The sequence below is a fragment of the Simochromis diagramma genome, unplaced genomic scaffold (genome assembly GCF_900408965.1).
Source record: "Simochromis diagramma unplaced genomic scaffold, fSimDia1.1 OVJJ01000284.1, whole genome shotgun sequence".
Lineage (NCBI taxonomy): Eukaryota > Metazoa > Chordata > Actinopteri > Cichliformes > Cichlidae > Simochromis > Simochromis diagramma.
In genome coordinates this window covers 1,709,217-1,735,842 of record NW_024386871.1, presented here as the reverse complement: position 1 = coordinate 1,735,842, position 26,626 = coordinate 1,709,217, and the positions used below count along the sequence as shown (strand labels likewise).

The 26,626-nt window shown below is 39.7% G+C and overlaps 4 protein-coding genes across 7 annotated transcripts; 2 read left to right on the top strand and 2 right to left on the bottom strand.

Moving 5' to 3' along the window:
* Positions 1-987: 987 nt before the first annotated feature.
* Positions 988-11,821, bottom strand: LOC120733407 (kinesin-like protein KIF24). 3 transcript variants are annotated; one of them, XM_040031571.1, is made up of 16 exons: positions 11,375-11,821; positions 10,059-10,144; positions 9,087-9,196; positions 8,324-9,007; positions 7,956-8,118; positions 7,740-7,837; positions 7,172-7,381; positions 6,802-6,889; positions 5,540-5,661; positions 5,284-5,389; positions 5,122-5,193; positions 4,914-5,023; positions 2,670-4,726; positions 2,152-2,572; positions 1,895-1,988; positions 988-1,827 (listed from the first exon to the last, which is right to left on the bottom strand). In XM_040031571.1, the coding sequence occupies exons 3-16, from the start codon at positions 9,143-9,145 to the stop codon at positions 1,678-1,680; spliced, it is 4,434 nt and encodes a 1,477-aa protein (XP_039887505.1). In that variant the 5' UTR covers positions 9,146-9,196; positions 10,059-10,144; positions 11,375-11,821; the 3' UTR covers positions 988-1,677. The 3 variants fall into 3 exon arrangements, with proteins under 3 accessions (XP_039887505.1, XP_039887503.1, XP_039887504.1); XM_040031569.1 differs by having other exon boundaries at positions 7,956-8,124; positions 11,375-11,819; XM_040031570.1 differs by lacking the exon at positions 10,059-10,144 and having other exon boundaries at positions 7,956-8,124; positions 11,375-11,819.
* A 1,498-nt stretch (positions 11,822-13,319) lies between these two features.
* Positions 13,320-16,106, top strand: LOC120733406 (Rieske domain-containing protein). The gene is made up of 4 exons (XM_040031567.1): positions 13,320-13,645; positions 15,146-15,367; positions 15,470-15,504; positions 15,655-16,106. The coding sequence occupies exons 2-4, from the start codon at positions 15,172-15,174 to the stop codon at positions 15,943-15,945; spliced, it is 522 nt and encodes a 173-aa protein (XP_039887501.1). The 5' UTR covers positions 13,320-13,645; positions 15,146-15,171; the 3' UTR covers positions 15,946-16,106.
* A 767-nt stretch (positions 16,107-16,873) lies between these two features.
* Positions 16,874-22,523, top strand: gtf2h3 (general transcription factor IIH, polypeptide 3). 2 transcript variants are annotated; one of them, XM_040031565.1, is made up of 14 exons: positions 16,874-16,966; positions 17,046-17,158; positions 17,250-17,329; positions 17,428-17,534; positions 17,916-18,058; positions 18,149-18,211; positions 18,655-18,684; positions 18,782-18,810; positions 18,902-18,976; positions 19,660-19,713; positions 19,905-19,973; positions 20,067-20,202; positions 20,287-20,323; positions 22,176-22,523. In XM_040031565.1, exons 2-14 carry the CDS (start codon positions 17,149-17,151, stop codon positions 22,243-22,245), a joined length of 903 nt encoding a protein of 300 aa, XP_039887499.1. In that variant the 5' UTR covers positions 16,874-16,966; positions 17,046-17,148; the 3' UTR covers positions 22,246-22,523. The 2 variants fall into 2 exon arrangements, with proteins under 2 accessions (XP_039887499.1, XP_039887498.1); XM_040031564.1 differs by having other exon boundaries at positions 16,926-17,158.
* A 284-nt stretch (positions 22,524-22,807) lies between these two features.
* Positions 22,808-25,914, bottom strand: psmd9 (proteasome 26S subunit, non-ATPase 9). The gene is made up of 6 exons (XM_040031566.1): positions 25,739-25,914; positions 25,545-25,644; positions 24,135-24,328; positions 23,925-24,026; positions 23,589-23,677; positions 22,808-22,963 (listed from the first exon to the last, which is right to left on the bottom strand). Exons 1-6 carry the CDS (start codon positions 25,862-25,864, stop codon positions 22,936-22,938), a joined length of 639 nt encoding a protein of 212 aa, XP_039887500.1. The 5' UTR covers positions 25,865-25,914; the 3' UTR covers positions 22,808-22,935.
* Between the last annotated feature and the right edge of the window lie 712 nt (positions 25,915-26,626).

Here is a 26,626-nt window from a genome sequence, read left to right as displayed (position 1 = left end):
CGCTTCAGCCTTACAACAGGTGGTAGTTCCATCGACTCAATTTTAATGTTTTTTTGTTTGTTTATTTTGTTTTTTTTACCATTTCTATGTGGAAACGGATCGTCTACCTCCATCTCACCCTATCCCTAGTATCCTTCCCTGTCACACTACCTTCTCCATGTCCTCCTTTATTACGTTCATGAATTTTCTCTGTGGTCTTTTTTTCCTTCTGGCTGGCAGCTCCATATTCAATATCCTCCATACCTCCTCTGCACATGTCCAAAACATCTCTACCTGAGCTGTCCCTTTATAATCTTCTCCATCTTGGCGATGAAAATCTTAACAATTTCCTCTCTGCCCTGTCTTTTTGTCCGTGCCACCATCTCCAAACTGTATATCCTATTACTACCAACTTCTCAACCTTCCCTTTTACTCTTGCTTCTATCCTTCTGTCACAAACCACCCCTGACACTCATCTCCACCCCCTGCACACTGCCTGCACTCTGTTCTTCACCTCTCTTGTGCATCTATTGGTTTCGATGTCTGATCCCAGGTATTAAAACTCATCCATCTTCACTACCTCAACTCCTTGCATCGCCACTGTTAACCTGTCTGCCTATCTTTTATGTACATTCTCTGTCTTTCTTTTACTGATTTTCATTCCTCTTTTCTGCAGAGCGTACCTCCACCTCTCATCTTTCTTCCAGCTGCTCCCTACTCTCACTACAGTTCATAACGTCATCTGCAAACATCATAGTCCACAGAAACCCGTGCCTGACATCATTTGCCAGCCTGCCCATCACACTGCAAACAACAAGGGGCTCAGAGCCAATCCCTGATGTAATCCCACTTCCACCTCATCACTTCCACCACTTTTTTGTTCTCCTCATGCATGCTGCTTTCATATTATTTATCAGAAGACTCAGCACAAAACTCAATGTCAAATTGAGCTTAGATAAAAATGTAGAAGGATGTGCTATAATTTTAATACAAAGAAGTGCTTGGGTATACTTTTTTAGTCCTTATTTTATTCATTTTCAGTTGCACTCTGTGGAAAAATGTGCACACATTACCCAAAGTTAAACACTGACATTTAAAGAGGAAGATTTCAAATTCAGAGATCACAACATAACAGATATCAGCAATCTTGAAATCTTAAAAATGTAACACTAGAAAACAGTCTGCTAAGCAAGCATTTCTATTACAATCTGAGATCAAGCTCAAACAAATGCGTGGTTCTATGAGTTGTCATCCCAGAGACACAGATTTAGCTTTGTCCAGATAGTGGTGCTGTGAATAAAACGTGCCTTAAGATTAAAACCAAAGGTTTTCTTTAATGAAAAATTACAAAATCAGCAGTTTTCATGGACAGAGGCTGAGGGAAAAAAGAATATGAAACTATAAGTAAAATAAGAAAAAATAGATAGAAAAAACTATCTTTAGTGGCAGAATCAGAGTTCCATATATATTACTGTCACCATGAAAGAAAAACATATGATTGCACGTTTCACCAGTAAAACCCTTAGTGCATCATGCATTTTGACATCAAACACATCAAGTGACAGCTGTCCAAGAACTCATCAAGCTCAATTTACTTAAACATAACAAAGCATATATGATGGCCATATATGTAACAAGCAGCAGTTATTGTTGTCACTGAAAACATTGCACAAAAACATAAGTATTATTAACTCAAATTCAACTAGTTGATCTGTGATCGTCTGCTCCCTGTGGGTGGATTGAGGTGATGGGCTTCAGATATGGCTGCAGCTGAGCTCTCATGCTGTGTACACACCAAGCCTTTTTCTCCATGATTTCCTCCAGCTGCTGGACATATTCTCCAAATGCCTAACAGAAAAAGAGTATGTACATTAAAAAAAATGTAAAGAGTTGCTTTTGTTGCTTTATTTCTCACCATATCAGGCTGCTGGCACAGAAGCTTCCCCTCTTTACGACATAAAGCTTCCATCTCTTTTAGCTGCTCCCAGTGGGCCTTGAATATACACCACCTAAAGTTAGAATGGGTACAAAAAATATGCATTAATGTTTTATTAAACTAACCCCTTTTTGTGCATCATTCTAATATTATTAAATACACAAGAATATGTTTGTGTTATTTTAATATTTTTTGGATGATTACACTAACAAAAATTGTGAGAATTCTGGACCTACTTTGCGTGGTCTAAGTCGTCCAGCTTAAACAGCTGGATCGTGGGTCTAACGTGGTGATTAGTGGTGCTTTCTTCATCATTAAACTCTCCAAGATTGTTTGGTTGGAGTGAAGTGGTTGAGTTGGAGGAATGCTTTGAATATACTGCGTGACACTGGCTTGCTGGTGTGTAAACTGAGACACTTTCTAATTGTGGTGTTAAAATGGAAGCTAATGGAAGTTTTTCGTGGTTATCATGTGCATATTCTGGTGGAACTTGTGCATCATTTGTCATTAAATCCTGTAAACTGGGTAACCCTTGCACAGAAGTGCATGTAGATTTTTTAAGTGGTGATGTAGAAGGTTTGTTGAATGTAGCCGGTGGTGTTTGCTTCTGATTGCTATCTTGATCCTGTGAGGAGCCCAAAATATGTTCAGGAATACCTGCACAGGAAAACAAAACAAGGTTGTGGACAGACCTGTTTAAACACACACACACACACACACACACACACACGACCATCAGAATTTATACTTATACCTGTGTAACAATTACTGAGATGTACGTCTTGTTTTCCCTCTGTGTGATTCGTAGCTGTCGTAGTGTCAGATAAGGGAGGGTAGTGCGTCTTTGCCTGTGGCAGTTCCACGAAAGACAGTTGCAAACCCGTATTCTCGTCCTCTACAACTTCCTCCATCTCTTCCCACTTGTTGTATTGTTTATTGTCATTAAGAGGACTGAGCAAGGTGTTTTTGTTGTCCCCTCGCAGGAAAGAGATTGTAGCAGCCTGTTGATCCACTTGAAGCTGGGAGATGCTGAGGGGCTCCATGATGGAGCTAAAAGAATCCACCTGAGTCTCATTTTGAGGTAAAACCAACTTTTTGACTTCTGAATGGTTATGTAGCTGAGTGTGAGCTGGATTTTCTGGTGGTTTGTTAAGGGGCTCAGTAGGTGTGATGGAAGTAGTGGAAGGTAATGTAGCTGGCAATTTACCGGGATTAGCAACAAACCATAGTTCTTTCTCTCTCTCTGTGTTTGATTGTACTGCCTCTGGGATGACTCTCGTACACTTTGATTCAAAAGAGGCAGTACTAAGTATATCTGGGGTCAGGAGTGTGCTGGTATGTTTACAGTCTGGGGAGAGGGGCTGCTCTGCACGGGGGTAGCTAATGAGGCTGTTGCCCTCATTGTCCACGTGAGCAGACAATAAACACCCTTTTTGAGCTGCTCCCCCCTTCCCAGCACTCCACACTCCATCAGCTGGGTCATCTGAGGCATTCAGTCCTGCCACACCCACTTCCAGTCTGTCTTGTGAATCAGAGCTGTGACACAATTGTGTCTCGCTTGTGTCAAAGCAGACAGCACCTGCTGTCCCATTTGACATCCACACCCACCTCCCTTCTCCCCTCTCCACTCCAGCTGGCCTCCTCTCTTTCCTTCTTTGTCTTTCTTCACTTGCTGCCTCAAGTGACCTCCTCTTCTCGTTTCTACCCCTTTCTTGTTCAAATCCTGTCCATGTTCCTTCCAAAGATGCCCTCGAGTTTTCCCCAACACCACCAGTGTCTCCATTAGCATCCTCTTCACTAATGTTATTGGAGATCGAAGAGGTTTCAGTTTGTAACAGAATCTCAGCGCTGGGAGAAAACACCCGTCCTCTGTTACCATTAACTCTATCTTCAGATCTGGTTGTGTATCCATCTAAAACCAGTTCCAAACCATGATTCGCACGGGAAGAAATGGAGAGGTGGGAGACAGAAGGCTGAGTAGAGGAAGAGGGAGATGGATATATAGAGGGTGAGGAGAGTTGACTGGATAAAGAAGCAGAAGAGGGCATAAACTGCTGCAGCTGCTTGTGATACCATCTCAGATGCCTCTCTCTTTCCTTATCCCTTTCATTGGCCTTTGGTAACCCCCTTTGTATTATCCCTTCCCCTTTACTATTTGCATCTCCATTCTCTCCACCTTTTTTTATTCCACCTTTCATAGCATGTTGCTCATGTTCTTCTTCTCTGAAACAGGAGTCAGATTTACTTTCAGTAAAAAATGAATCATTCTCATGAGCTTCTCCCTCCTTTTGCACCTTCCATACACGCTTGTCTTTTGGTTGTCCCGACACCAGCACTGCCCTGGGGCTTTGCTGGTGTCCCGACACCAGCACTGCCCTGGGGCTTTGCTGACTAACAGACTGTCTCTCCATAGTTTTTAAACTGTCATTTCCTGTTCTCCCCCCTCCTAATTCATCTGCTTCATTTCTCCGATGCCTTTTGTCACCTATTCTCAGCCAACCTCTAACTGGAGAAATATGTTCAAGTCTGATCTCTCCCCTCCGTCTCGCATTTGCTTCCTCTCCACATTTGGTGTTCTTGGGTGTGGAGCAGAGAAATGCACTCCTCACAGGTGACCTTGTGGTAGGAGTTGTGGGACCGAAAGAATCGCTTTGTCTTGTTAACTTTGGCTTCTTTGGAGGACTTTTCCCTCTACTGCTAACAGTGCTACCAGTGGTGCTGCTGAACAGGTTTTGTTTGGGTGAGGCTGCTGTCTTGCCTCTGTTTCTTCTTCTTCCTCTCAGCCCTCCTTGTCTTTTCAACTCTTTTACCCTGAAAATATTAAAGAAACCTTGATTGTAAAGACTGAATTTAATAGAATTTTCCCTTTCATACAATATAAAATCAGAGGACTGAAACCCGGCATGGCTTTACACAATAAAGATATCAATAAATATTTTAAGAAACTAATACAGTATATTAAATTCCCCTCATTATACCTGGACATGTGCACACTTACCGGTCTGCATATCTCAGTGTATTAAGTGTGTGCTCCGTTGCTGTGTGACCAGGTGAAATGTTGGCAATCATGCATGTCATTGAGTCACCGACAAATGAATCTTTCAAAACCTAGAAAAAGAATTCAGTATCAAAACATAGAGGATCAGTGGAGAAACCAAAAAATCAGCCATATGATGCGTGTCACTATTTCCGTCAGCTTTTACTACCTGAGTCAGTTTGCTCTGCCTAAAAGGTGTGTGCGATTGTTCCTGATCAAGTGACCGGATACATTCTTTAAGCTGAGGGAAATAAAAATCAACAATATCAATGAACATCCTTGACTTTATGTTGGGCCTCTTAGTGTGTGAGCACGTATCTGTATAGCTTACAGCCAACAGACTCTGGTTGATCTCAGCTCCCTCCATGCGGCTCTGCCTGTCAGGTTCTTTGGCATCGGATGCTCTTTCGCTTCCTGCCAGATCCACAAACCACATTCTACGCAGACACATACACACACACGCTAGGTCAGTCATTTTACACCGACACTGTTGCCTTGTTTGATCTACTAATCAATAATCAATAATTCAAGTATGGTTTCAGAGAAAGAAAAAAGTAACATCATGAAGTGCGTTACCTGTCACTCACCTGCCAGCTATCTGCTGGTTTGAATCTCTAAGCTGAATCTGAAGCAAGGCATGGGATCGAGAAGAGAGTGGATTCACGCCACTCATCCCCTGTGTCCGCTCGGCTGTACCCTGAGAAATCACCTGAGTAAGAGGGGAGAGATGGAAACTACTCTTACTAGGTTGAGGAGATTGCAGAAATCATACTTACTGTTAGGTAATGTTTCACGTATTTAAAGTTATTAAAGACAGAGGTGGGGATCACAGAAAAAAAATGCCCATGAGACAGCAACACTATCAAAATGACTCTGGTAAGTCAAACTGCTGGGGGAATCTGTTTAGAGTGCTTGCATGTTTTAATAAAAATTTCAGTATCAAATCATATTGATATTGTGACTCACCCCAACCTAAGATAACACTGGTACACCTGTGAGACCATGATGTAAAAGTGAAGTGCAAGAACAACTGCTACACTCAGTTCAGTTATAGCTGGGGACCTGTTTCTTATTATTTCCAGGGAGAAAAGATCTTGGAATCTTTCTGTGCATTAGCTCATCTGTTCCCAAGAAGCAATGAGGTCACGCCATTGTCTGTCTGTCCAGAATTCACAGGAATTGCTTCGCCTCCCACAGTATTGGTCAGATTGAGTCAAACTTACAAAAAATAATGACCTAACAGATCTTCACCCAAATTGTATTCAAAGTTGAGGTCATATTCTGCATTTTAAGGACCCTTTTCCATTTTCAAAGCATAATCATCATACACACTGCATACAATTTCACCAAATTATCATTCCTGATGGACTGAACAATATTAACTTCAAAGCATTTAACAGAGTCATTACTGTGAGATTATCTATGTTGATTTGCATGCACAAAGTGATGAAGAAAGAATTTTATTATGTTATTGGTCATGATCATTGTTGGGGCCTTCACATTAGCATTACATACTATTTTCAGTAATCTGGTCAATGCTATAATTTGTTGATACACTCACATATACTTATGCTTTACTACTGACCTGAGTCATAACGCTCCAAACCTCAAACACTTTATTTGGTGTTGAAGTAGATTAATTTGTCCTGCGGCCCTGCTTGACCTATCAGTAAATTTTATTTCTCATTGTTTTTGAAATACAGCCACACACATTAAAATGAACCACTTTTCTTTCTGTAGTTCACACACTAAAGTAACCAGTGAATTGTGATGGATCATAAGCCAGAAACACTAATATGTCACTGATTTTTTTAATAATATAACTTATTGTAAAGAAAATCAGGCAAACCTCCAGCAGAGAGCTGACTGAGTCCACTCTGACATCTCGCAGCCCTGAAATGTGAACCACTTTCTGTCCATCCTCCCTAGCAAATAACCTGCAGAAGAAAGAAAGAGAAAGATTAAGAGATACAAATACAGAAGAAAGACTTTGAGGCTTTGAGCAAAATACTAAATAAAGAAGTGAGGACATCCTAGATCCAGGCATCTCAATTTTATGATAACATTATCATAAAATTGAGACCTAAATGACCCCAGTGAGATAGAGATTATATGAATTCCCCCAGTGCAGCGTCCAGCTCAAAAATCTGCATGCACTTTTAACACAACCCCCCCCCCCCCCCCCCCCCCCAAAAAAAAAAAAAAACTTAAACACAGACCTTTTTCTGTGGTCCAGGAGGTCATACAGCTGACCACAGTAGATCTCGAAGAAGCTGACAAACACCAGCTGGTATGAGTGTGTGGCTGACAGGTGAGCAAAGATGTCCTGAACTGCCAGAGCATATAGTCCTGGAATGGCAGGTGAACCCAGCATGGTGTGAGTCTTCCCTGCACCTGTTTGACCGTATGCAAAGCAGGTGACTTTGCCTCTGTGCTCACACACACAAAGAAGTATAGACGATTAGGATACACTGATACAAACAATGTCCTTAATGTGGTGTAAATGAATACCTTTAACCTAATTCACTTTTTTAAATTGGGCATTTTTGTACTTTCTGCCCATACTGAGATGTACTGTTGTGCATGTTTATTTCATTTAACAACCTTTCATTTAACAATTTTTATTATTTAGTTTATTATACTTTAAAATTTGTTAAATTAAAGTTGCACAAAGTCCATTTAACTAAAGCATTGGGACTGCTTTTTTTGGTGTAATGATATACTGTTTACTGCACACTCAATCAAGTTAGTACAACTCTAGCAAGATGTCCATGAATGCAACTCTACCCTTTGAGCATGTGCTGCACCAGAGGATATGCTGTTTGGTGATAAACCTCTTCGTTGGAGCTTTTCTCCCCAAAAACTTGGTCAAAGTAGAACTTGTGCTGTGTGGACAAAAAAAAAACAAAAAAAGCAACAGGAAAGGTTTGAAAAGGCCTTAAAGTAGTAATTCAAATACCGTGACATTGGTTAGAGTACACTGTCTCCTCTCTGCACATTCACCTGCAGTATGTATTGTGAGAGATCCACGGCTTCCTTGACTTCATGGACAATCACACACTCTCCACCTGGAGTTGTCACAACATCTGCCTCTCTTTGTCGGCTCTCGGTGCATGTCAGTGGTCTTTTCCTCACACACACCTTAATCCGCTGCTCTTCTGCTTGCCTGGCTCTCAAATTAGAGTTAGAATTTCAATCACAGTAGAAAAACTCAATATTATAAAGAGACACTGTTATAAAGACAGTGACAGTCATCAAAAATGTTGTCTCATCAGTGTGTTTACATTTGCTTTTTTCTAACTGTCATTTATGTATCCTGCTGTCATCAATGACATTCAGTTTAAGTAGAGGACAGTATAGACCACACTCACTGTTTGCACTGAGCAGGAGGAGTACTCATTGGTAGTCCATAGTTATATCCAGCTGTTCTCTTTGCTTCATAAACAGGTGTTGGCTTACACATGCATCCATCAGTGTCCATTTCTGTATAAAGAGTTTTCTTCCTTGTGGTTCTTTTTCTGTCTTTGTGACCCAAAGGTTTGTGATTAAATGTGTTTGATGTCACATTTGCAGGCTTGGGTTTTGGCCTATATTGATGTTGCACAGAGGTAGCAGATCCTTTTTTCCGAATGGACTCTTCATATCTGGCATAACTCATGTTAACGTGAACAACAGGATGAGACAACCGCTGATGATGATCACTGGTCTCATTACTGAAATCAAGTCGCCTGCGAACATGTGATGGTCTGGCAAAAGTGCTGGCAATTATATTATTGACAGCAGCTCCATTACCATCTTCATCATCAAAAATGCTGTCACTATCATGATAAAAGCTGCTATCCACTATAGTGCTGCCTTCGACGCGTCCACCATGACTATATTGATAATCATCATCATCATCATATCCAAGGCCCTCCAGATCAAGAGTTTTGACAAATTGGACAAGTTGAAATAACCGAGTCCTGTCCTCCATTGTGTGTATCCCCAGCAGGGGGTAGTCCTCCATGGTGAGCACTGAGATGTGGGCTGTACGACAAACACCCACTGAGGTAAACCTGAAGCACAGGAAAGGGGGGAGGCAAATTGTTTTATAGCAGAATAGTGCCAATTTGAATGGTTTGTGGTTGCTCTTACCTGGCATAGTGATGCTGTAGCCCGACCGCTCTCAGACACTCATACAGACAAAGTGTCATTTCCTTCTCTTCCTCTTCTTTCCCTTTTTCCTTTACTTCGCTCCACCTGCCCTGTAAGTGGCAGAGACATCCCTCAGTATTTTCGTCTTACAGCCAATAGCCGGTCATTGTGTCATTACTACCACACTGCTCTGTTGTTGGTAAGCAAAGCAGAGGATAGTGGTAGCAGGTCGAAATCTGACACTAGGCCAGCAAGGAGAAAGGGGAGTGCGCTGCAGTCGTCACACATTTCTGTACAGTAGCAAATACGACAAATATAGCAAACACATGCAAACAGCTGCTGGCTTCTACACAGGACTGACCAGTTGCTGCAACAGCTCTGCAGTAAAGCATGAGAGACAGCCTCTTCTCCTTCATACATAAGCCACAGTCACTTTGGTGAGTCCATACTGGGATTTCATGCCCTGCCTTAGTAACTGCAAAACTTCAAATTGTGCTATATAACTTACTGAATGGGGTTTAATGTATATTCATGTCTGCAGAGCATAAAGTAAATGCTGAGGAAATCCCAATTCCTATCACCTGAAATGTGACTGATCTGCCACTGGGCAGATCTGTCACTGTGTATCTGTGTGTCACTGTCATCTGTACTGTCACTGTGAAAACATCCAGTGCTTCTGGACTGATCACGTGTCATTGTTTTACAGCTGTTAAGGGTTTTCCCCCCGTTTTACTCTCTTTCTCTTTTGCCGTGACTTTCTTTTTCCCACAGGTTGAGGTGGGCATGTACCACTCCCTAGCAGAGCCACCTGGTTTCCTGCTCTTCAGCCAGTGCACTAATTTCTAATCTAATCATTACTTATCAGCACTTAAGAACTAACTCGAGCTACTGTTCTCTGCCAGATTGTTATCTATGGTTGTGGTAATAAGACTTTTTGATGTTTTCTGAGTATGTTGCCTGCGCTAAAGTCACCTGTTTCTCTAAGTAGATCCGTTTGTCAGCTGAAGAGCTCTCTCCCTGTGGATAGTAGTTACCTGATATTCTGAGCTGGTCTGTTCCTGCAGAAAGAAACTGTGGACTTACTCACCGAAATACTAAACTGCCTGCCTGTTTGCCTGGATTCAAGTAAGAATCCAGTTAAGTTCAAATATCAAACACCTCAGTCTTTATCAACAAAATGAATGAATGTGAAGCCTGCACGCAGTGTCTGTTTTGGGTCACAGCTGGTCATGACAGCATGGATGGGACCAGTGCTGGAAAGTAAGTAGAGTTACTCAAGTTCTAGACTGAAGCACTTATGCTATGTTGCTTTCTATTACCACTGTATTGGATGCACTTATTGCTCTTTGTACTGCTTCAGCTTCAGCTAGTATTTATTTTGCAGTCATAGGTTATTATTATAATAAAAATTTAAACCTAAAAATAAATCGGTATACCATTATACATTACACTAAATAGAAATTACTTAAACAAATCAGAGACAGAAGATTTGTTCATATTCATCATCCGTCCTCTGAAACACTGCGAGCAAGTCAGGAACCTTGGAATCATTTTGGACAGTAATCTTACTTTTGGTAATCATATTAATAATGTCACTAAACAGCTTTCTACCTATTAAAAGTTTTTGTAATTTAAACATTTTCTAATTTTTAATATATTTTATTTGAAACTGAATCTGAGAAAAATGTGTCATGCATTAATATAAACCAGGTTATTCTATGGTAATGTTCTATTTGAAGGATTATCCCAATCACTAGTCGGATGACTTCAACTAATTCAGAATGCAGAAGCGAGAGTCCTTACGTATAACATACATAAGGACAGTTTAACACAGAATTGCCTTTAAAATATTTTTATTAGTCAAGCTCTCAGTGGTTCGGGTCTATTATCCAGAACTGAATCTAAATCTGTTGAGGAAACTTTCAATTCTGTGGAACAACCTGCCTGCTGACCTGAAGTCAATTACAACTGTGTATAGATTCAGAAACAAACTTGGAAATTTTTAAATCCCATGGTTCTCTACATAACAAAACAGACATTGACATTACATATTAATTATGTAATTATGATTCTAGTTATAGCTGGTAGATATCATCTTTTAGAATTTTCCTGGACTCCCCTGTCTGGTTGTTACTGCCTGTGCCACCACGGTTTAAAAATCCTGGATTCGCCCCTGAATGGATCCCACTTACATGCTTGTGCTTGGTTTAGTTTAAGAAGTGATTACGCTAATTTTGACACAAATAAGTTTTCTTTTTCTAAAATGCGAAAATCACTACAAAGCTTACCAGATCAAGTCCAGACCACGCAAAGAGCAACAGATAGCCGCAAACGCAGAGCCAACTGAATAGATAATTTGATTTTTCACAAAGTTGCTAGCTTCAGCAGGACCACTATTTCCGTACACGGAGAGGGTCTCCATGACGACGGAAACGGTTGAGGAAGAAGAGCGCTTTGTTTTCCCGCTGCTCGTCCTCACGGAAAAGAGAAAATGTTAATGTTAACATATTTCCGAAGGACAGCCGGTCGGTGCAGCATGACAGAGGGATGATAATCCTTAGGACGGCTTAATGCCCACCAACAAACCCACTAAGACAGAAAGCCTTCTTACAGGCATTACAGCATACTGAGAGATGGCAGTACTACGAGCTACAGTATATTTTCTGCGTTTATATAATATAGAGTTTTAAAACTGTTTTGTTTTTGTTTTTTTGTTTGTTTTTTTGTTTGTTTGTTTGTTTTTTTTGGGGGGGGGGGGCTTGTTTTACTCAGTCTAGATAAATCTTGTATACATGTATCCTCAAAGACAATGACACAAATATATCTGCCGCACAGTTCCGGTGGATGCAGTCCCGGGACCAGAGCGTCCAATTCAGCCCACTGGATAGCTGTTCGAGGACAATGACTGTATAAATTATTTATTATATGCTCATTGGTCAGATTACAATGAGGTCTATAAGTAATAAAAATGTGCGGCTAATGCAGGCCAGTGTTGCTACAGAGAAGTAAAAATGAATGGAAAGTAAACATTTTAAAGCATAAATGCATAAAATCCTGTTGCACTTACAGTGAGTCAGGATACAAGTTTTTATACTTTTCTTCATCCAATATGATCTGTCATGTGTCATCGATGCATTTAATGACAATGAATGTAAAGACTTGTATTAAAATTGGATTTATTTTGCATGGTTCTCTCAAGGTTATTATTCTTTGCTAGTTTATACATTATAGTTTTTCTAGCATAGTCCAGTTTAGATCAAAATGGGATATATGTGGGCCATTAACTTAAATGAGTTTGACACCCGTATAGGCAGACAAAATGTTTACACTCTGATACACTCCAATACGATTGTAAGCTTCTTCATGGTTGCTTTTAGAGATAATTGCAAGTAGAAAGCCAGTGGTTTGAAGTTGCACCGTCTGTAAATTAAATATACAGGTCAGTGCAAAACCCGTGATGCAATCCTCATTTCGTTATATTTAGCAAAGAATATGTAAAAAAAAAGAAAAAAGCTCTTTGGGAATCACCTTGCTGGTATCTTACCTTTGGCATTTATTTTTATTTATTTATTTTGTATATTAAACTAAAGAAATGGGAAAGTTTATATGCTTTCCAACAAGCTGCTAGTAACAAAGTGCCTAAACATACAGTTTAACATAGGTTCATTGTTAAGTTGTCTGTGTAGAGAAAACACTTTCGTTAGATGCATTTATGAGTGATTTATAAGTCAGTGTTAAGTAGATTAACAAACAAAATGAAATTCCTCTGAAAACGGTCCAGTGCAAAGACTGGACTGGAAATGAGTAAAAAAGGAGCAAATTTCCTTAAAAAAAAAGAAAAAGAAAAAAGAATCTCCTGAAGACCGGCCGAACGACTGCCTAAGAGCACTTAAAAATCACAATAAAGTCTGGCTCCTTGGAATCAAAATATAAAGAAATGCTCAAGACATACACAAATGGGCGATAATAGACTTCTTCATCTTGGTACTTGTTTTTTATTGTATTTGTCCTTATTAACATAATTATTGCTCCTTTTTGTGTGAAGCTTTTTTTTTCTCAATTCAATATGCACTTGTTGTGCTATTTCAGTGTGTGCAGACTGCACTGCTGTATCATTTTCCACATTTTTTTAATTTTCTGTTATTCCCCTATTTTGTTTTGTCTACCTCGCATGAATAAAAAAAAAAATCTCAACACGCAAATATACACACTAATTACGCAACAGTGAACTACTTCGGACAGATTTGCCACGAAGTGAAATGTTCTCTGAAAGTTTTTTTTCTTTTTTCTTTTGTTGCATTCTGTATAGTTTCACCGGGGACGTATTTCGATGTAACACACAACATTGGCGCTTCCTGTTCAAACCTCAAACACTCGTAGATTTCTTGAAACTTCGACGTTTGGTTGACGTTTTGTAATTTCACACATGTCCAGTTTTCTCAGGAGGCCTGTTTTAGAAAGATAACGTGCTGACACGTGATCGAAGCGCTCTTCAGCAGCAACGAAAGAGACCGAGCATGACAGCCGCTCATTGACTTCACGGTGAAATTACAGAAAAGGTAATTAAACGCTTTATGGAGTTGGCGTTTTAGAGAAATAGAGCTGAATAGAATAGAATAGAATAGAATAGAATAGAACGCGTTACTCGTTATGTGTTTCTTATGTGTAAATGTGAACCTTATTAGCTAGCATATTTCTGTGTGTTTTAGTCTCACAAACGCTGGTATCCTCCGTCAGGTTTGCTAGATGAAAACAGGTGACAGGAGAGTATCCCTGGACAAAATACAGACTTCTTACATAATCTGTACAAAGCCAGTCAAAGTGACAGATTATCGTTTACGAAAGGATTTACAATGTTTGTTTGTTTTTAAGTCAGTATATGAACTTTGGAAAGGAAAACAGTTTCTTCTTCTTCTTCTTCTTCTTCTTCTTCTTCTTATTATTATTATTATTATTATTATTATCATCATCATCTAGGTATATATAAAAAATATTTTTCAGTAAATGTGCAGGTTGGTGAAAAGAAGATTTCTAACTATAACTGTACAAAAAGAACATTAGGTTGTTTACAGTGTTCATCCAAGTGACTTCAGCAATGACATCAGTCTATATCTCAAATATACCAGAATAACCAAAAACTCTTCATGGCAGTTATATTGAAATTGTCTGTGGGCAACATGAAACCAGATTTACACTTATTATTTTGATTTGGGAGGAGGTGCTGGCCGTCGGATTGGGGTCTGGGATGCGGGGCCTCCCTGCTACTGCAGATAAGGAGGCGGTCTGCTTTCCTCCACCCCTGAGAGAAGGGTTACATCTCCTGGGTCTGTGTATGGTTTGCCCCTCTGGGACAGGGGTACCCAGACCTGGGATATAGAGTATGTTTGGAGAGTGTGAATGTGTGTACAGTGTCTATTTGTGTCTTTCTCCATGTCGGGTGAGTGCTGAGTATTTGTTTGTGTATATGGGGGTGGGAATGCATGGTTGTGTCTGCATGCGTCTGTTCGCCTGTGTCTATATGTCAGCTTGGGTCTTAGACTCCACCTCTCTGGGAACATCTCAGGCTCTCCGAGGTATGGAGACTTATCTCCCCTCACCACACTCCCTGCCGGTGGCTGATGCCCTCAGACCTTGGTGTATTGGTGGTTCTTGGTGTCTGGGGCTGGGCGCTCATGTATGTACCGGCTCACTCCTGGTGGCCGATTGGCGGGGCCTGGTGCCTGTGGCTCAGCTGTGCCCCTTCCGGGGGTGGGGTGCCCTCAGGCCTCAGGGCCTGAGGCCCGGTGGCCAGAGGACTTTTAACTGTATTTTCATAGGTTTTACAGCTTTTCCTTTGGATAATTCATACTACTCTGAAGAAAGTAGTAGGTAGACAATTAAGTGACTTTACTTGTATGAAGACATCCAAGGGGTTCTATGTGTAGTTATAAAAAGAGACAGACAAACACTGTTTTTTGTGTGTTTTGTAACTGGAGTGTAATAAGCAGTCCACATAAAATAAGAAATTAAAGTGATCTTTTTGTTCTTTTCATAAGCGTAATCTTTTTCATTTTATTCAGAATATCAGCTATAAGAAGAGATCAACATGTCCTCTGAGGAGGAGATGTCTCAGACTTCTTCTGCCTCTTCCTCCTCCTCAAACTTGTCTACCTCCCACTTCATTGGAAAGAAGGAGGACATTGTCAAAGCTGGCCGTGTGACAAAGCTGGTGAACGGATGCAGAGATGTGCTGGTCGTGCATCACCAGGGGCAGCTTTATGCAATGGACGTGCACTGCTACCGTAAGTACTGCTTCTGCTGAGATAATCCATAGTACATTGCAGAGTATATGTTCTTCTACGGCTCGTTGATGTCCATAATGCCACGTTTTTTTTCATGGACAGATTCAGGTGGTGCTTTACAGTATGGAGACATTGAGGTGAGTTTTCTGCTGTTTATTCTGATTACTGGTGTATATTAAGAAAATCAGTCACCTTTTGACTCGTTTACTGTAAACAGCTGTGCATAAGTCTGACACTCAACCTTTTCTGTAATATCTAAAAAATCTTTTGACCTGTGTTACCTTTAGGAGTTCAATGGACGGCTGTGCATCGTGTGTCCTTGGCACAAGTACAAGATCACCCTCGCAGAGGGGGAATCGCTTTACCAAGCTGTGGACGACCCTACAGCCAAACCGCTGAGGACTTACTGGCGCTCCAAGGGTGTCAAACAGCGGGTTCATAAGATCACTGAGGTCAACGGGGATGTGTACGTGACGCTCAATGACTCCGGCGAAGCCATCGAGTCAGACGTCTACCAGACTGAGAAATACAGGCGCGCTTCACTCAAAGCCAAGCCGAAAGCCAAACCCAAGACATAACCTTTAATGCTTCAGGGACAATTTAAGGAGCTTTGCTCGTCTTCCACTGACTCTCTGATCTTGTAATAATATAGAAAACATGGTGTTCTGCAGACGTGCATAAAATCAGTAAATGTCTGGCATGGTGACTCCTCAGGAACATCTCTATTTTGAAGCTGATACAAACAGCTGACCAATACACAGTTTGTTTTTAGTTATATTTTCTAAATTATTGTTATTTTTAAACAAAAATAATCATTGTGTTTCATTATAACTTTATATGTGAATTTTTATAATTGTTGTTATTATTATCATTATGTTTTTATTGTATTTATTTTTTTCTTGTTATTAAACTACCATGATGGGGATCAATTTTTCCAGAAAAAATGGGACAGTGTGCAAAAAAAGCAGAATGTAATGATTTTGAAAATCATTGAAACATTAACTATTTAACTCAAAGTATGATGAAAAATAAAACATGCATCATCTAATCTTATCTGTTATGCAATAAATAACACAATTTTAAAATGATTCAAAACTGTAACTGCTTATATTGTGAAATCTACAGCAGCAGCTTCTCAGGTAATCAGTTAGTTCAATTAAACTGTCGTGATACTGCTGAATTTTATATATCTAATATATAATTTTCTGTAAAAGATTTAAAAACTTACTGTGTTGTTTTTTCTACCACATGAACAGGATGATGATCTGAAGCTTGCAAAGAAATATTAGAATTAATTTATAGATGGAATTTCCATCCATAAATGTATTTTACAGACCGCCCTGCCTCCCGCCCTATGGCAGCTGGGAAGGGTTCAAGCGGGCCTCTAAATTGGATGAGCAGAAGATAAGGGATAGATGGAGAGATTTAAGAACGAAAAAAGGGTTGGTTTATATGACCATGAATGTAGAGAATGTATAGACCTAAGAATTTACGCTACAGCAAATGGGCGCTAGGGGGCAGCAGTGTGCCGGGCGTCTGTAGTCTGCTATGAAAAGCCACAGAAGAAGAAAGAAATCGTTTCCTGGAGACGCCAGCGGTGTAAGTGATGAGAAATAATGTGCGTATCCCTGCATATAATTGCTTTTCCTAAACTATCTGGACTTTAATACGCTCCTAGCTGTCTGCAGATTGTTTGAAGTTTACGATAAAGTATGAGCACTAAGAGAAGATAGAGCAGCAGAATAGAAGCCATCTCTTTTTCAAGTCAATAATCCGCCGTGATGGCATCAGGTATGTAGCCTGGCTCATAATGAGTCTTTGCAGTATTTGTTTTGTACACTCAGGTGCTTTTTGATTAAACTCTTTCAAAAATGTTGCCTAGAGGACGAAATCAACCTCCTGGTGATTGTCGTGGATGTAAACCCCATATGGTGGGGGCAGCAGGCTCAACGGGATCCACAGGTATTAGCTGTGATGTCTGTGGTTACTCTGACTCATTAAAGTTTTTCTGAATATCTCTGATGCCAAACAACGCTCCATGTACCCCTGTGTCCGCCCAGTTCACCCTGTCCAAGTGTATGGATGCAGTCATGGTGATGAGCAACGCTCACATGGCCATGGCTAGGACAAACAAGCTGGCTGTCATTGCTAGCCACTGCCAGGGCAGGTAATTTCATACCATAGTTTCACTGGGTTTCACTGCACAGAGGAATTTCTGAGGTCCACACAGAGGCTTGTAAACCATATTAAGAGGAGAATCACCATCATGTGGAAAAGTATATTATCTGTCAGTTCTTGGACTTAAATATTAGGACATAAAAAACAGCAGTCGTCTTAAAATCAAGGAAATACAATATCAGATGAACAAAAACTGTTCATCTGTTTGCAGTGCAAACTGTTTATCAGTTTAGCTGGTGGGTGTGGAATCCAATATGCTGGTCTGAGTATTTCTTCCACTAGTTTTAGTTTCCAGGAATAAAGTACTGTCTGTTTAATGTTTTGCTGCTGTCGCTGCTCATACGCGCTTTTCTCCCACTCACTTTTTCAGTCACTTCCTGTATCCCAGTAAGAGCTGGAGTGGAGAAGACGGTGGTGGCAATGATGTATCCTCAAGCGGAGATGGAAAATATGAACTCCTGTCTGCTGCCAATAACCTTATTGCTGAAGAGATCAGGAACATAATGTCAAAAAGTAAGCGTGTATTTACGAGGACAAACTCTGAGGTATTTAAAGATGTTGTACAATGCTCCCTAAAATTCAGTGTATCTCACATGATTTCAGTTGAAGTGACGGGAAATTCAACAGATACTTTGTTGGCCGGATCCCTCGCCAAAGCTCTTTGCTGTATCCTTTTCATGCAGACTGTTTTATCATTTATGACATGCTGTGCAATAATAAACAGTGCATTCAGTGCACGACTCCACAGAATCAGCCAGGAAGTGTAAGACAGGTGCTGGAAACTATAAGCAGATATTTATATTTATAGCTTTTTTACAAAATTACTGTAATTAATGTCAAATGGGCCTACATATATGTAGGTAGTGCAGGAAAAATATTGTTAATCTTGACTTTAGAGGACATTTTGTGTCTATTTTGAAGAGAAATAGAATGGTATCACTTATTTAATCTTTCTTTTTTGCAATTTTAATTTATATGCCATCGTCGCCCAGAGAATTTGTTTGTGTTGCAGAACGTATGTGATGTTTTGCTCTAAAGTTAAATATCTATAGATTATTTATTTTCCACCAATATTATTTACTTTTTCACCTTAATCCTTTAATATATAGATATTCACCGGCTCACGAAAGAGCTGGAAGGTGATTTAATCTTTATACATGCTTAATGCCAGTTATTGAATGAAGTTTTCCATTTACCCTGCTTTAATGTATATATATTTTCTCTCTCTTTTTTTAGTTGGACAAGAGATTAAATCAAGAATACTGGTAATGCCCAAATGTTCAAATATTATGAATGCTTTTTAGTTTTTTTCCCCCACCTGACTTTGACCCCTCTTTGTCGCTTTGCACTGTATAGGTGGTAAAAGCGGCTGAGGACTGCGCTCTCCAGTACATGAACTTCATGAATGTGATTTTTGCTGCTCAGAAGCAGGTAGAATATTAATAGATCATTGTCCTGTATTAACACTTAATTACCCTTTACTTACTACAGCCACTGCTGTAGATGAAAAGTTGGACCTAAAGATGCTTATAATGAAATGCTGTGTTGAAATAAAATAGTTTAAAACTCCCAGAAATAAGTAAAGCTGTTGACACTATATATAAAAACATCTGCTATCACTTAACATCAAAGTCATTTTCGTGCTGTTTTTAAGAAATATCAACCACTAATCCTTCTTTATTACACATAGAAGCCAAAATTTACAAAATAGACTTAAATGTTTTATTCATTATGACCCAAAATAACCAGCTCAGTCCATAAATTCAACAAGACCGTCTTTACAGAGGTAAAGCTTGAGGAGCCGTTTTCCCATTGACTTCTATAAGAATGGAAGTGTTTTTGCAGCCAGAGCAGTCGCCACCTGGTGGCCATTAGAAAGAATTCAGGTTTAAGGCACTTGACTTTTCAAACCTGGAAGCCTTCTTCACCTATTATACTATTTATGATATCAACTGAAGTTAAACTAAGCCCAGGTTGTACTTGTCCTGTAATACCAGTTTGTAATACAAAATGGTTCAGTGAGTCAGCGTAATCTTTATTTAGCCAGACAAAGGTAGAAATAGAAAGGTAAAAATGAAACGCTAAATTTAAAAACGTTTTTGTGTTTTAAACAGAACATCCTGATAGATGCCTGTGTGTTGGATTCAGACTCTGGTCTCCTTCAGCAGGTAAATTCTTATAGCTCTGTAAGGACAATCACCACTTTGCAGTTTTCCAAGTATTTAAGAAAAGTACTTTGTCTTAACACAAATATTTTTCAGTGTATTAACATCTTTAGTGCGAGGTAGTGTGGTGATTATCATGTGATGTGATGTGTGCCCTCTACCATGCTATCGTAACTGTTATATACTCATTTCAGGCTTGTGATATAACTGGAGGATTGTACATGAAGATACCACAGAAAGTCGCCCTTGCACAGTATCTGTTGGTGAGAGTGCAGTACAGTTTCACACGCATTAAGAAGAATGGGGTTGGTTTCATTTGCATCTAACGACAGCTGTTTTTGTTGTCTTCTGAGCAGTGGGTGTTCCTGCCTGACTCTGAGCAGCGGTCACAGCTGGTGCTGCCGCCGCCTGCACACGTGGACTACCGAGCTGCGTGTTTCTGCCACCGTAACCTCATTGAAATCGGTTATGTGTGCTCGGTTTGTCTGTCCAGTGAGTTTGAATTGCTTAAGTCTTTATTACTGGAAAGAGCTGCAGTATGTTTTTTTTTAATCAGTCTGTTTCTTTTGTTTTTAGTATTCTGCAACTTCAGCCCCATTTGTACGACATGCGAGTAAGTGTCAGTGTTTTGTGGAGTAGTGCTAATACATCTACATGTGTACATTCTGTACACTTATTTCCATATTAGGGCTGCCACAAGCGATTATTTTGATAGTTGACTAGTCACCGATTATTTTTGCGATTAGTCGACTAATCAGATCATGCGTCCATTGGACGTACAAAGTACAGCTTATTGCACTAGCATGCATCTGCTCTTATTTAACTATAATTAGCTATCATTGGAGTTTAATAAACGCAGCCGTCTGCTCCTTGCTATCTAAAATATAACAGGACACCCTAGTATATTCTCCAGCATCTCGCTCTTCTGATAATCAGTTGTCTGCTTGACGTTTATTCAGCTGTGTAAAAACTATAACTTTAATCTCAGCCAAACCGATTTACTCAGAAACAAATAAAATACTGAAAAAGGCCAAATAATAACATTTGTAAGTTATCTAAGTGACTTGTATATCATGTTTAGCCTTAGTAGCGAAAGACAGCGGGGGGGTTTGAAAACGATTGCTCTAGTGAGCCTTGAACCCCGGCTCGCTATCGAGCTGGTGGGTAACACATCTCCGAAAACGTCGGAGCGCTTTTGAAAATATGTGGTGTCTTCATAAACTGAGCAGATATTTGAGGTTTACACAGCTACATCCTCGCCTGAAAAATGTTAAACGTTTATTTTGTGCCCCAGAAAGAATAATAAGAGTAATATTAAAACTAACTAGCGGCCGCCATTGTTGGAAACTGAGCAGGGCCGCGCTATGAATTCTGGGACACAGCTTCTTCTTCTTCGAGGTTTAACGGCAGCTGGCATCCTTCTTCATGCAGTGCTGCCATCTTCTGTTTCAGTCCGTTATTACACTCTTGAATCCTACTACTTATTCCTGCGTCTTTTGGGATCTTACAAGGCTTCAAACGACGCGTCGACTATTAAATTGGTCGTCGACGATTTTGATAGTCGACTAATCGTGGCAACCCTCTTCCATATGTCTTTGAACATTGGCTTTTCCAAAAATATTTTTTGCCTCTGTACAACAGCACAGTGGATTTGTATCAGGTCTGAAGTGCAGACTGTTTTAATTCAAGGGGTCCAAAAAATATTACATTAACTGTTCAGCAAATACAGCCCTGTTTATATACAGTCCACCATTATGACAAGGTGATGCATGTTTCCCTGTTATTTCTTGACAAATTAAGGAGAACTTTCTTTGGATAGATGAAACCACGGTTAACTTGTCCAAGAATTATGGGAAGTGAAAAGTATGGAGGAGGAGTGAAACAGATCATGATGTGGAGCATACCATTTATCTGTTAAAAATATTGGAGGCAGTGTTATGGCATGGACATGTATGGCTCCCAGTGGAGGCAAGCCAATAGTGTTGATGCTGTGAATGCTGATAACCGTAGCAGGATGAACTGTGAAGCGTGCAGGTCTATACTCTCTGCTCAGCCAAATACTGAGTTTCACAACGCAAATGGATAATGACCCAAAGCATACTGCAAAAGCAACCAAATAGGATATTCTTAAATGGCTGAATCACCTCAACTCAATACAATATGCTTTTAGCTACTAAAACCAGAGACCCACAAACAAGCCTGGGTGAAGGCCTAGCAGAGCATCTAACAAGAGCAAAAGGAGCATTTGATCCACTGACTGCAAAGGACCTTCATCCAACTATTGATACTAACCTTATGTGATGTTGTTAGTTTGATCAGTTCATTTTAGGCACCTGAAAGTGAAGGGCTGTGTATAAAGAAGTCTATAATTCTTAAACAGTGCAAAATTTTATTTAAACACCTTAAAGCTTAAAGTCTGAACTTCAACTTCCATTTAAATCATGTATTGTTTTTTTTCTTTTTAGGACTGCCTTCAAAATCCAGCTACCACAGATAGTCAAGCCCAAAAAGAAGAAACTGAAACAACCAATGTGATGGGGGATTTTTTTGTGCTTGTTTTCTCATACTAATACAGTGAATTTAAAGATGCTTGTGAGGCAGTATAGCCTTATGGACATGTGGAGTAACACGGATTGTCTTCATGTTCACGGAGGCTGGAGGAATTATGTTTGTAAAAACATAATTCAGACATGACTGAAAATAAGTCTCGTTTTCTTCGTCTTGGGTAAAAATCACTCACCCAAAATTAAAACAGACACCGTTTTGTTATGATTTCATTATTTTTACATTAAAAAGACACCGTAATAAACGTATGTTTTTGTTTCATTTTTACAATAATCGTAATAGTGCTGTCTCCATCATCGTGATCTCAGAAAGGTTTGGGTGTTTTTTCTCCACAGAGTTCAAAATAAGCCTTTATTAACAGAGTACTGCAAATCAGACATGTTCTCACAGTCAGCTCATCATCACTTCAGATAAATAAGTGTCCAGCTGTGCTCCCAACAGGAAATCAAACACTGAACACCATAAAGCTGCTTTTTAAACACACAGAAATCTAATCAAGGTTCAGCTCCACACTCAGTAAACTCAGCATGACTTCTTGAACAGAGGTGCTTTATTTTCATACATCCTGTTCTGAAAACTGGAATAAGGGATATTGTTCCAAGTTCCCATAAAGTAGTGAAAAGGCCAGAGAGAGTTTTCAAACTTTAAGTGTTAGGGTGATCATCGCTGAACTGGAACGATGTTACATCTGAAAAATAACAAAATCAAGAATAACTTTTTACTTCTGGACATGATATGATGAATTTTAAGTATGTGTACTAAAAAGTGTTTTACTAGTGTCACTTCATGGCAAATTGTAGAAATAATATGCCAAGAAACAATTTTTCAGCATTTTCTTGGCATTGAGGGCATCACTTGTTTTTGTTTCCAAATATCTATTAATCTCCAAACTCGTACAACTCAGGAGCTGCATCCTCTGAAGGTGTGCACTACATAGGACACAAAGCCCACACTGAGCTGCAACTGTGACAGCAGCAGAGGTAGAGTAGTATATTTTTGAGGGATATGAGGGTGAGAGAATAAACCACAGTATTTCAGATGATGCAAGAAAATTAATTATTCATTCATTCATTTTTAAATTTGAAAACTTCTCACAGCCCCGAGCAGGTGTTGGATTTTATATCCAGTAAAAATTTAGAATGGCGTTTTCCCAGATGATGTGATAGGACACAAACTTCGTTGGCAGCATAGAAATGGGAGAGACTTTGCTACAGTGCTGCAACACTGTCAGCCTTTAAAGGATGCATCCCCTGAGCTGGGGGAGAGTTTGAGTCTATATCAAACATGTCATTTTGCCACAGCCGTGCACTCACCCCAGCAAACCTCTGCCTGACCACCGCTGTGGAGTCAGGCTCATCTGAACTTTCTGGCCAGCCCGGATCACCGAGACGTGCAATGGTTTCTGCAGAGGAATGTCAAATTACAGTTTGCAGACTCAAATAACAACAAGGGAGATGCTTTTAAGAAACAAAAACAAAAAATCAAAACATTGCATTCTCTCATTATGACGAAGTTAAATACAAATGAAATTATATGCAAAGTATGACTTCTTATGCATCACAAGCTTCATGCATCAACAAAAATAAACTAATGGAATATTAAGAAATGAAGTTTGATTAATTGCCCGTTGAGTTTTCTGTGGTTCTTACCCCTTCACTGTGTTGCACCACAGAAGCAATATTCTGGAGGTTCTGAAAGTTCCCTGAGTTCACAGAACCAAACTCGATCAACTGATCACCGACTCGGAGCCCCTTTTAAAAGAAACAATCACTAAAATTATAGGAGAAACACCCCCCCCAACAATGTTTTGCAGTACAAACTGAAAACAGCTTCTAGCTACAAAAGTTCACATCACTCACAGCTCCACAGGCAGGTGATCCCTCTGTCACAGCATCAACCTGTGCAAAAGGTGGAGGCAGCGTAACCTGATGTTCCATCGCCTCCTCCTGGGCTTCTGCCTCATCCTGTTCCCGCTTGGCTTTCTCTCGAGCATGCAACTTGTGTAGGGCTTCTTCTATCTCCGCCATGATGGTCTTGTGATCGTTCTGTAAACCTGAGTATAGAATAAATATCTTAATAGGGTTAAAACCAATCTGAAATCAAAGAAATATAATAAATAATAAGTATACATTAAAACATTAAATAACATATTAAGTAAACAAAAATATATAATATACACCCAATAGCCACTTTGTTGAAGACATCTGTTCAACTGCTTGTCAATGCAAATACCTAATCAGCCAATAACATGGCAGCAGCTACACTGAATGTAGCAGGGAGGCTGGTCTGAGTCTTTTAGAATCTGCTGAGATTTTCTCAACCAACCATCTCTAGGGTTTACAGAGACTGGTCAGAAAAACAGAAAATGTCCAGTAAGTGGCAGTTCTCTGGGTGAAAATACTTTGCTGATGTCAGAGGTCAGATGAGAATGGCTTCAAGCTAATAGGAAGGCAACAGTAACTCAAATAACCACTCGTTTAAGCTATGCTGGAGTATCTCTGAACTCACAACATCTGGAACATTGAAACATATGAGCTACAGCAACAGAAGACCACACAAGGCGCTACACCTGTCAACTAAGAACAAGAAACTACAGCTACAATCGGGAGGGGCTCATCAAAATCAAACAACAGAAGATTGGAAAAATGTTTCCTGGTCTGATGAGTTTTTCCATTTATGCTGCAACAAAAGCACGAATCCACTGCATCAGCAGTTCAAGTAGATTATGGTGGTGTAATGGTGTTGGGGATATTTTCTTGGTCCACTCTGGGTCCTTAGTACTGAGTGAGCATCATTTAAACTTCCCACCCTACCAGAGTATTGTTGCTGAACATGTTCATCCCATTTTTAGCACCTTGTTGAATCTATGCATTGAAGCATTAATGCAGCTCTGAAGGCAAAGGTGGGTGCAGTCTGGTGTACACTCTGGCAAGTGTATTACATCTTAGAAAAATAAACGGCATTTAAAATGCTTACTACATGTATTTAAAACCAAATAGAATTATCTGTTGGTGTCATCTTTAAAGTCTTTTAGTGACCATTAACATGTACTTTTGTTTCATCATGCCTTGGGAACGTAGATAAGTTATCTGAAATACTACTTTAACTTTTAAAAACGCACCGCACACGTGGTGTGTGCGTAAATTATGAGATATCAGTTTGTGCTTTGATAGCATACATCAGTTTTTCTGCCACACAGTCAAACACGACATGCGTGTCTCCAGCTGTCAGGGACTGAAACCACTGAAAGCAAACAAACTGCTGCTCACATGAAATGTTGTGCCTAGCCGTCCTAATCTGGTACAGATTAACATCTGCTCGTGGGTAACCCTCCGCATCCACCAAAGAGTCTTCAACTCCGACCCCCTGCTGTAAATAAAAGTAAACAAAAGCGATTAAAAAAAAACCTTACTGTGACTTAGCTTTGTGCTACGTTTTGCTAATAATATGGTCGCCGACTTACGTCTTGTAGGACATCGTAATACGCCTTTATCTGCTCTTCAATTTCATCTTTCTTCTTGATGAGGTTTTTAACATCATCCATTGTTATTTCGGAGTTTCCAGGAATGTTTTCATCTGTCATCTTCATGGCTGCTCCAACTAGTGCTTCCGGTGTAACGCCTGTTTCTTCTTCGCTTGTCTTTATTTGGCAGTAAAGCGCTCCGCTGCCCCTCAATGATTTGCTCGTTGTACGAAAACATTTTAGACGATCTTTAAACTGGTATTACTGCCAACAGCACAAATAATAATGAAATTATTGTTGGTCATTGTTATGTTGTCCAAAACAACTACAGCCGAAAAGCGCAGAATTCGAATGAAATAACTAATAATTTAAATGACACATATAGAATTTCTAAAAATACCTAAACTGGAACATTTAAACTTTGGCTCATATTTTTTAATACTCCAGTGGAAAACACGTTCACCACTGGGTTCCATCAGTACAAAGACCAAATAAAAACCTTCCGACATCTCATACACAACAGTGATCAATGATTCTTCCTTTTGTGCATCTCTCAGCTCAGATGTTTTTGTCCTCTACCTGCTTCCATCTGAGAAGCAGAGCTGTAAGCTCTCGGGGCCCTCTTCTGTTGAACAAGCTCGTTTGGTTTGGGAGAGAAACACCTTCTCTATTTTTAAGATTAGGTTCAAAACTCTCCTTTTTGATATAGCTCATTGTTTATATGTTTATATGCAACTTTACTCTTAGTTATTATGCAGAGACTCTCTTCCACTTGACTGAAGATCTAGATTAGGCAACAATATTCACGAAAAAAAAAATAAAAAAAAAAAAAAAAAAAAATAGGTCAACTTATTGCCTGTATATCCTGAATGACTAGGACCCCGCCCC

Coding starts and splice junctions, on each gene's coding strand:
- LOC120733407 (XM_040031569.1), bottom strand. CDS start 9,145: ATGACACTTTGTCTGTATGAGTGTCTGAGAGCGGTCGGGCTACAGCAT. Junction 7,838..7,955: donor TCTCACAATACATACTGCAG/GTGAATGTGCAG, acceptor TTGTCCACACAG/CACAAGTTCTACTTTGACCA. Junction 5,662..6,801: donor CAGTCAGCTCTCTGCTGGAG/GTTTGCCTGATT, acceptor CCTCTTACTCAG/GTGATTTCTCAGGGTACAGC.
- psmd9 (XM_040031566.1), bottom strand. CDS start 25,864: ATGAAGATGACAGATGAAAACATTCCTGGAAACTCCGAAATAACAATG. Junction 25,645..25,738: donor ATTACGATGTCCTACAAGAC/GTAAGTCGGCGA, acceptor TTTTATTTACAG/CAGGGGGTCGGAGTTGAAGA. Junction 22,964..23,588: donor TCAGGCAGAGGTTTGCTGGG/GTGAGTGCACGG, acceptor GTTATTTTTCAG/ATGTAACATCGTTCCAGTTC.
- gtf2h3 (XM_040031565.1), top strand. Junction 18,977..19,659: donor TTTTTGCTGCTCAGAAGCAG/GTAGAATATTAA, acceptor TGTTTTAAACAG/AACATCCTGATAGATGCCTG. Junction 20,324..22,175: donor CCCATTTGTACGACATGCGA/GTAAGTGTCAGT, acceptor TTTTCTTTTTAG/GACTGCCTTCAAAATCCAGC.
- LOC120733406 (XM_040031567.1), top strand. CDS start 15,172: ATGTCCTCTGAGGAGGAGATGTCTCAGACTTCTTCTGCCTCTTCCTCC. Junction 15,368..15,469: donor AATGGACGTGCACTGCTACC/GTAAGTACTGCT, acceptor TTTCATGGACAG/ATTCAGGTGGTGCTTTACAG. Junction 15,505..15,654: donor TACAGTATGGAGACATTGAG/GTGAGTTTTCTG, acceptor TGTTACCTTTAG/GAGTTCAATGGACGGCTGTG.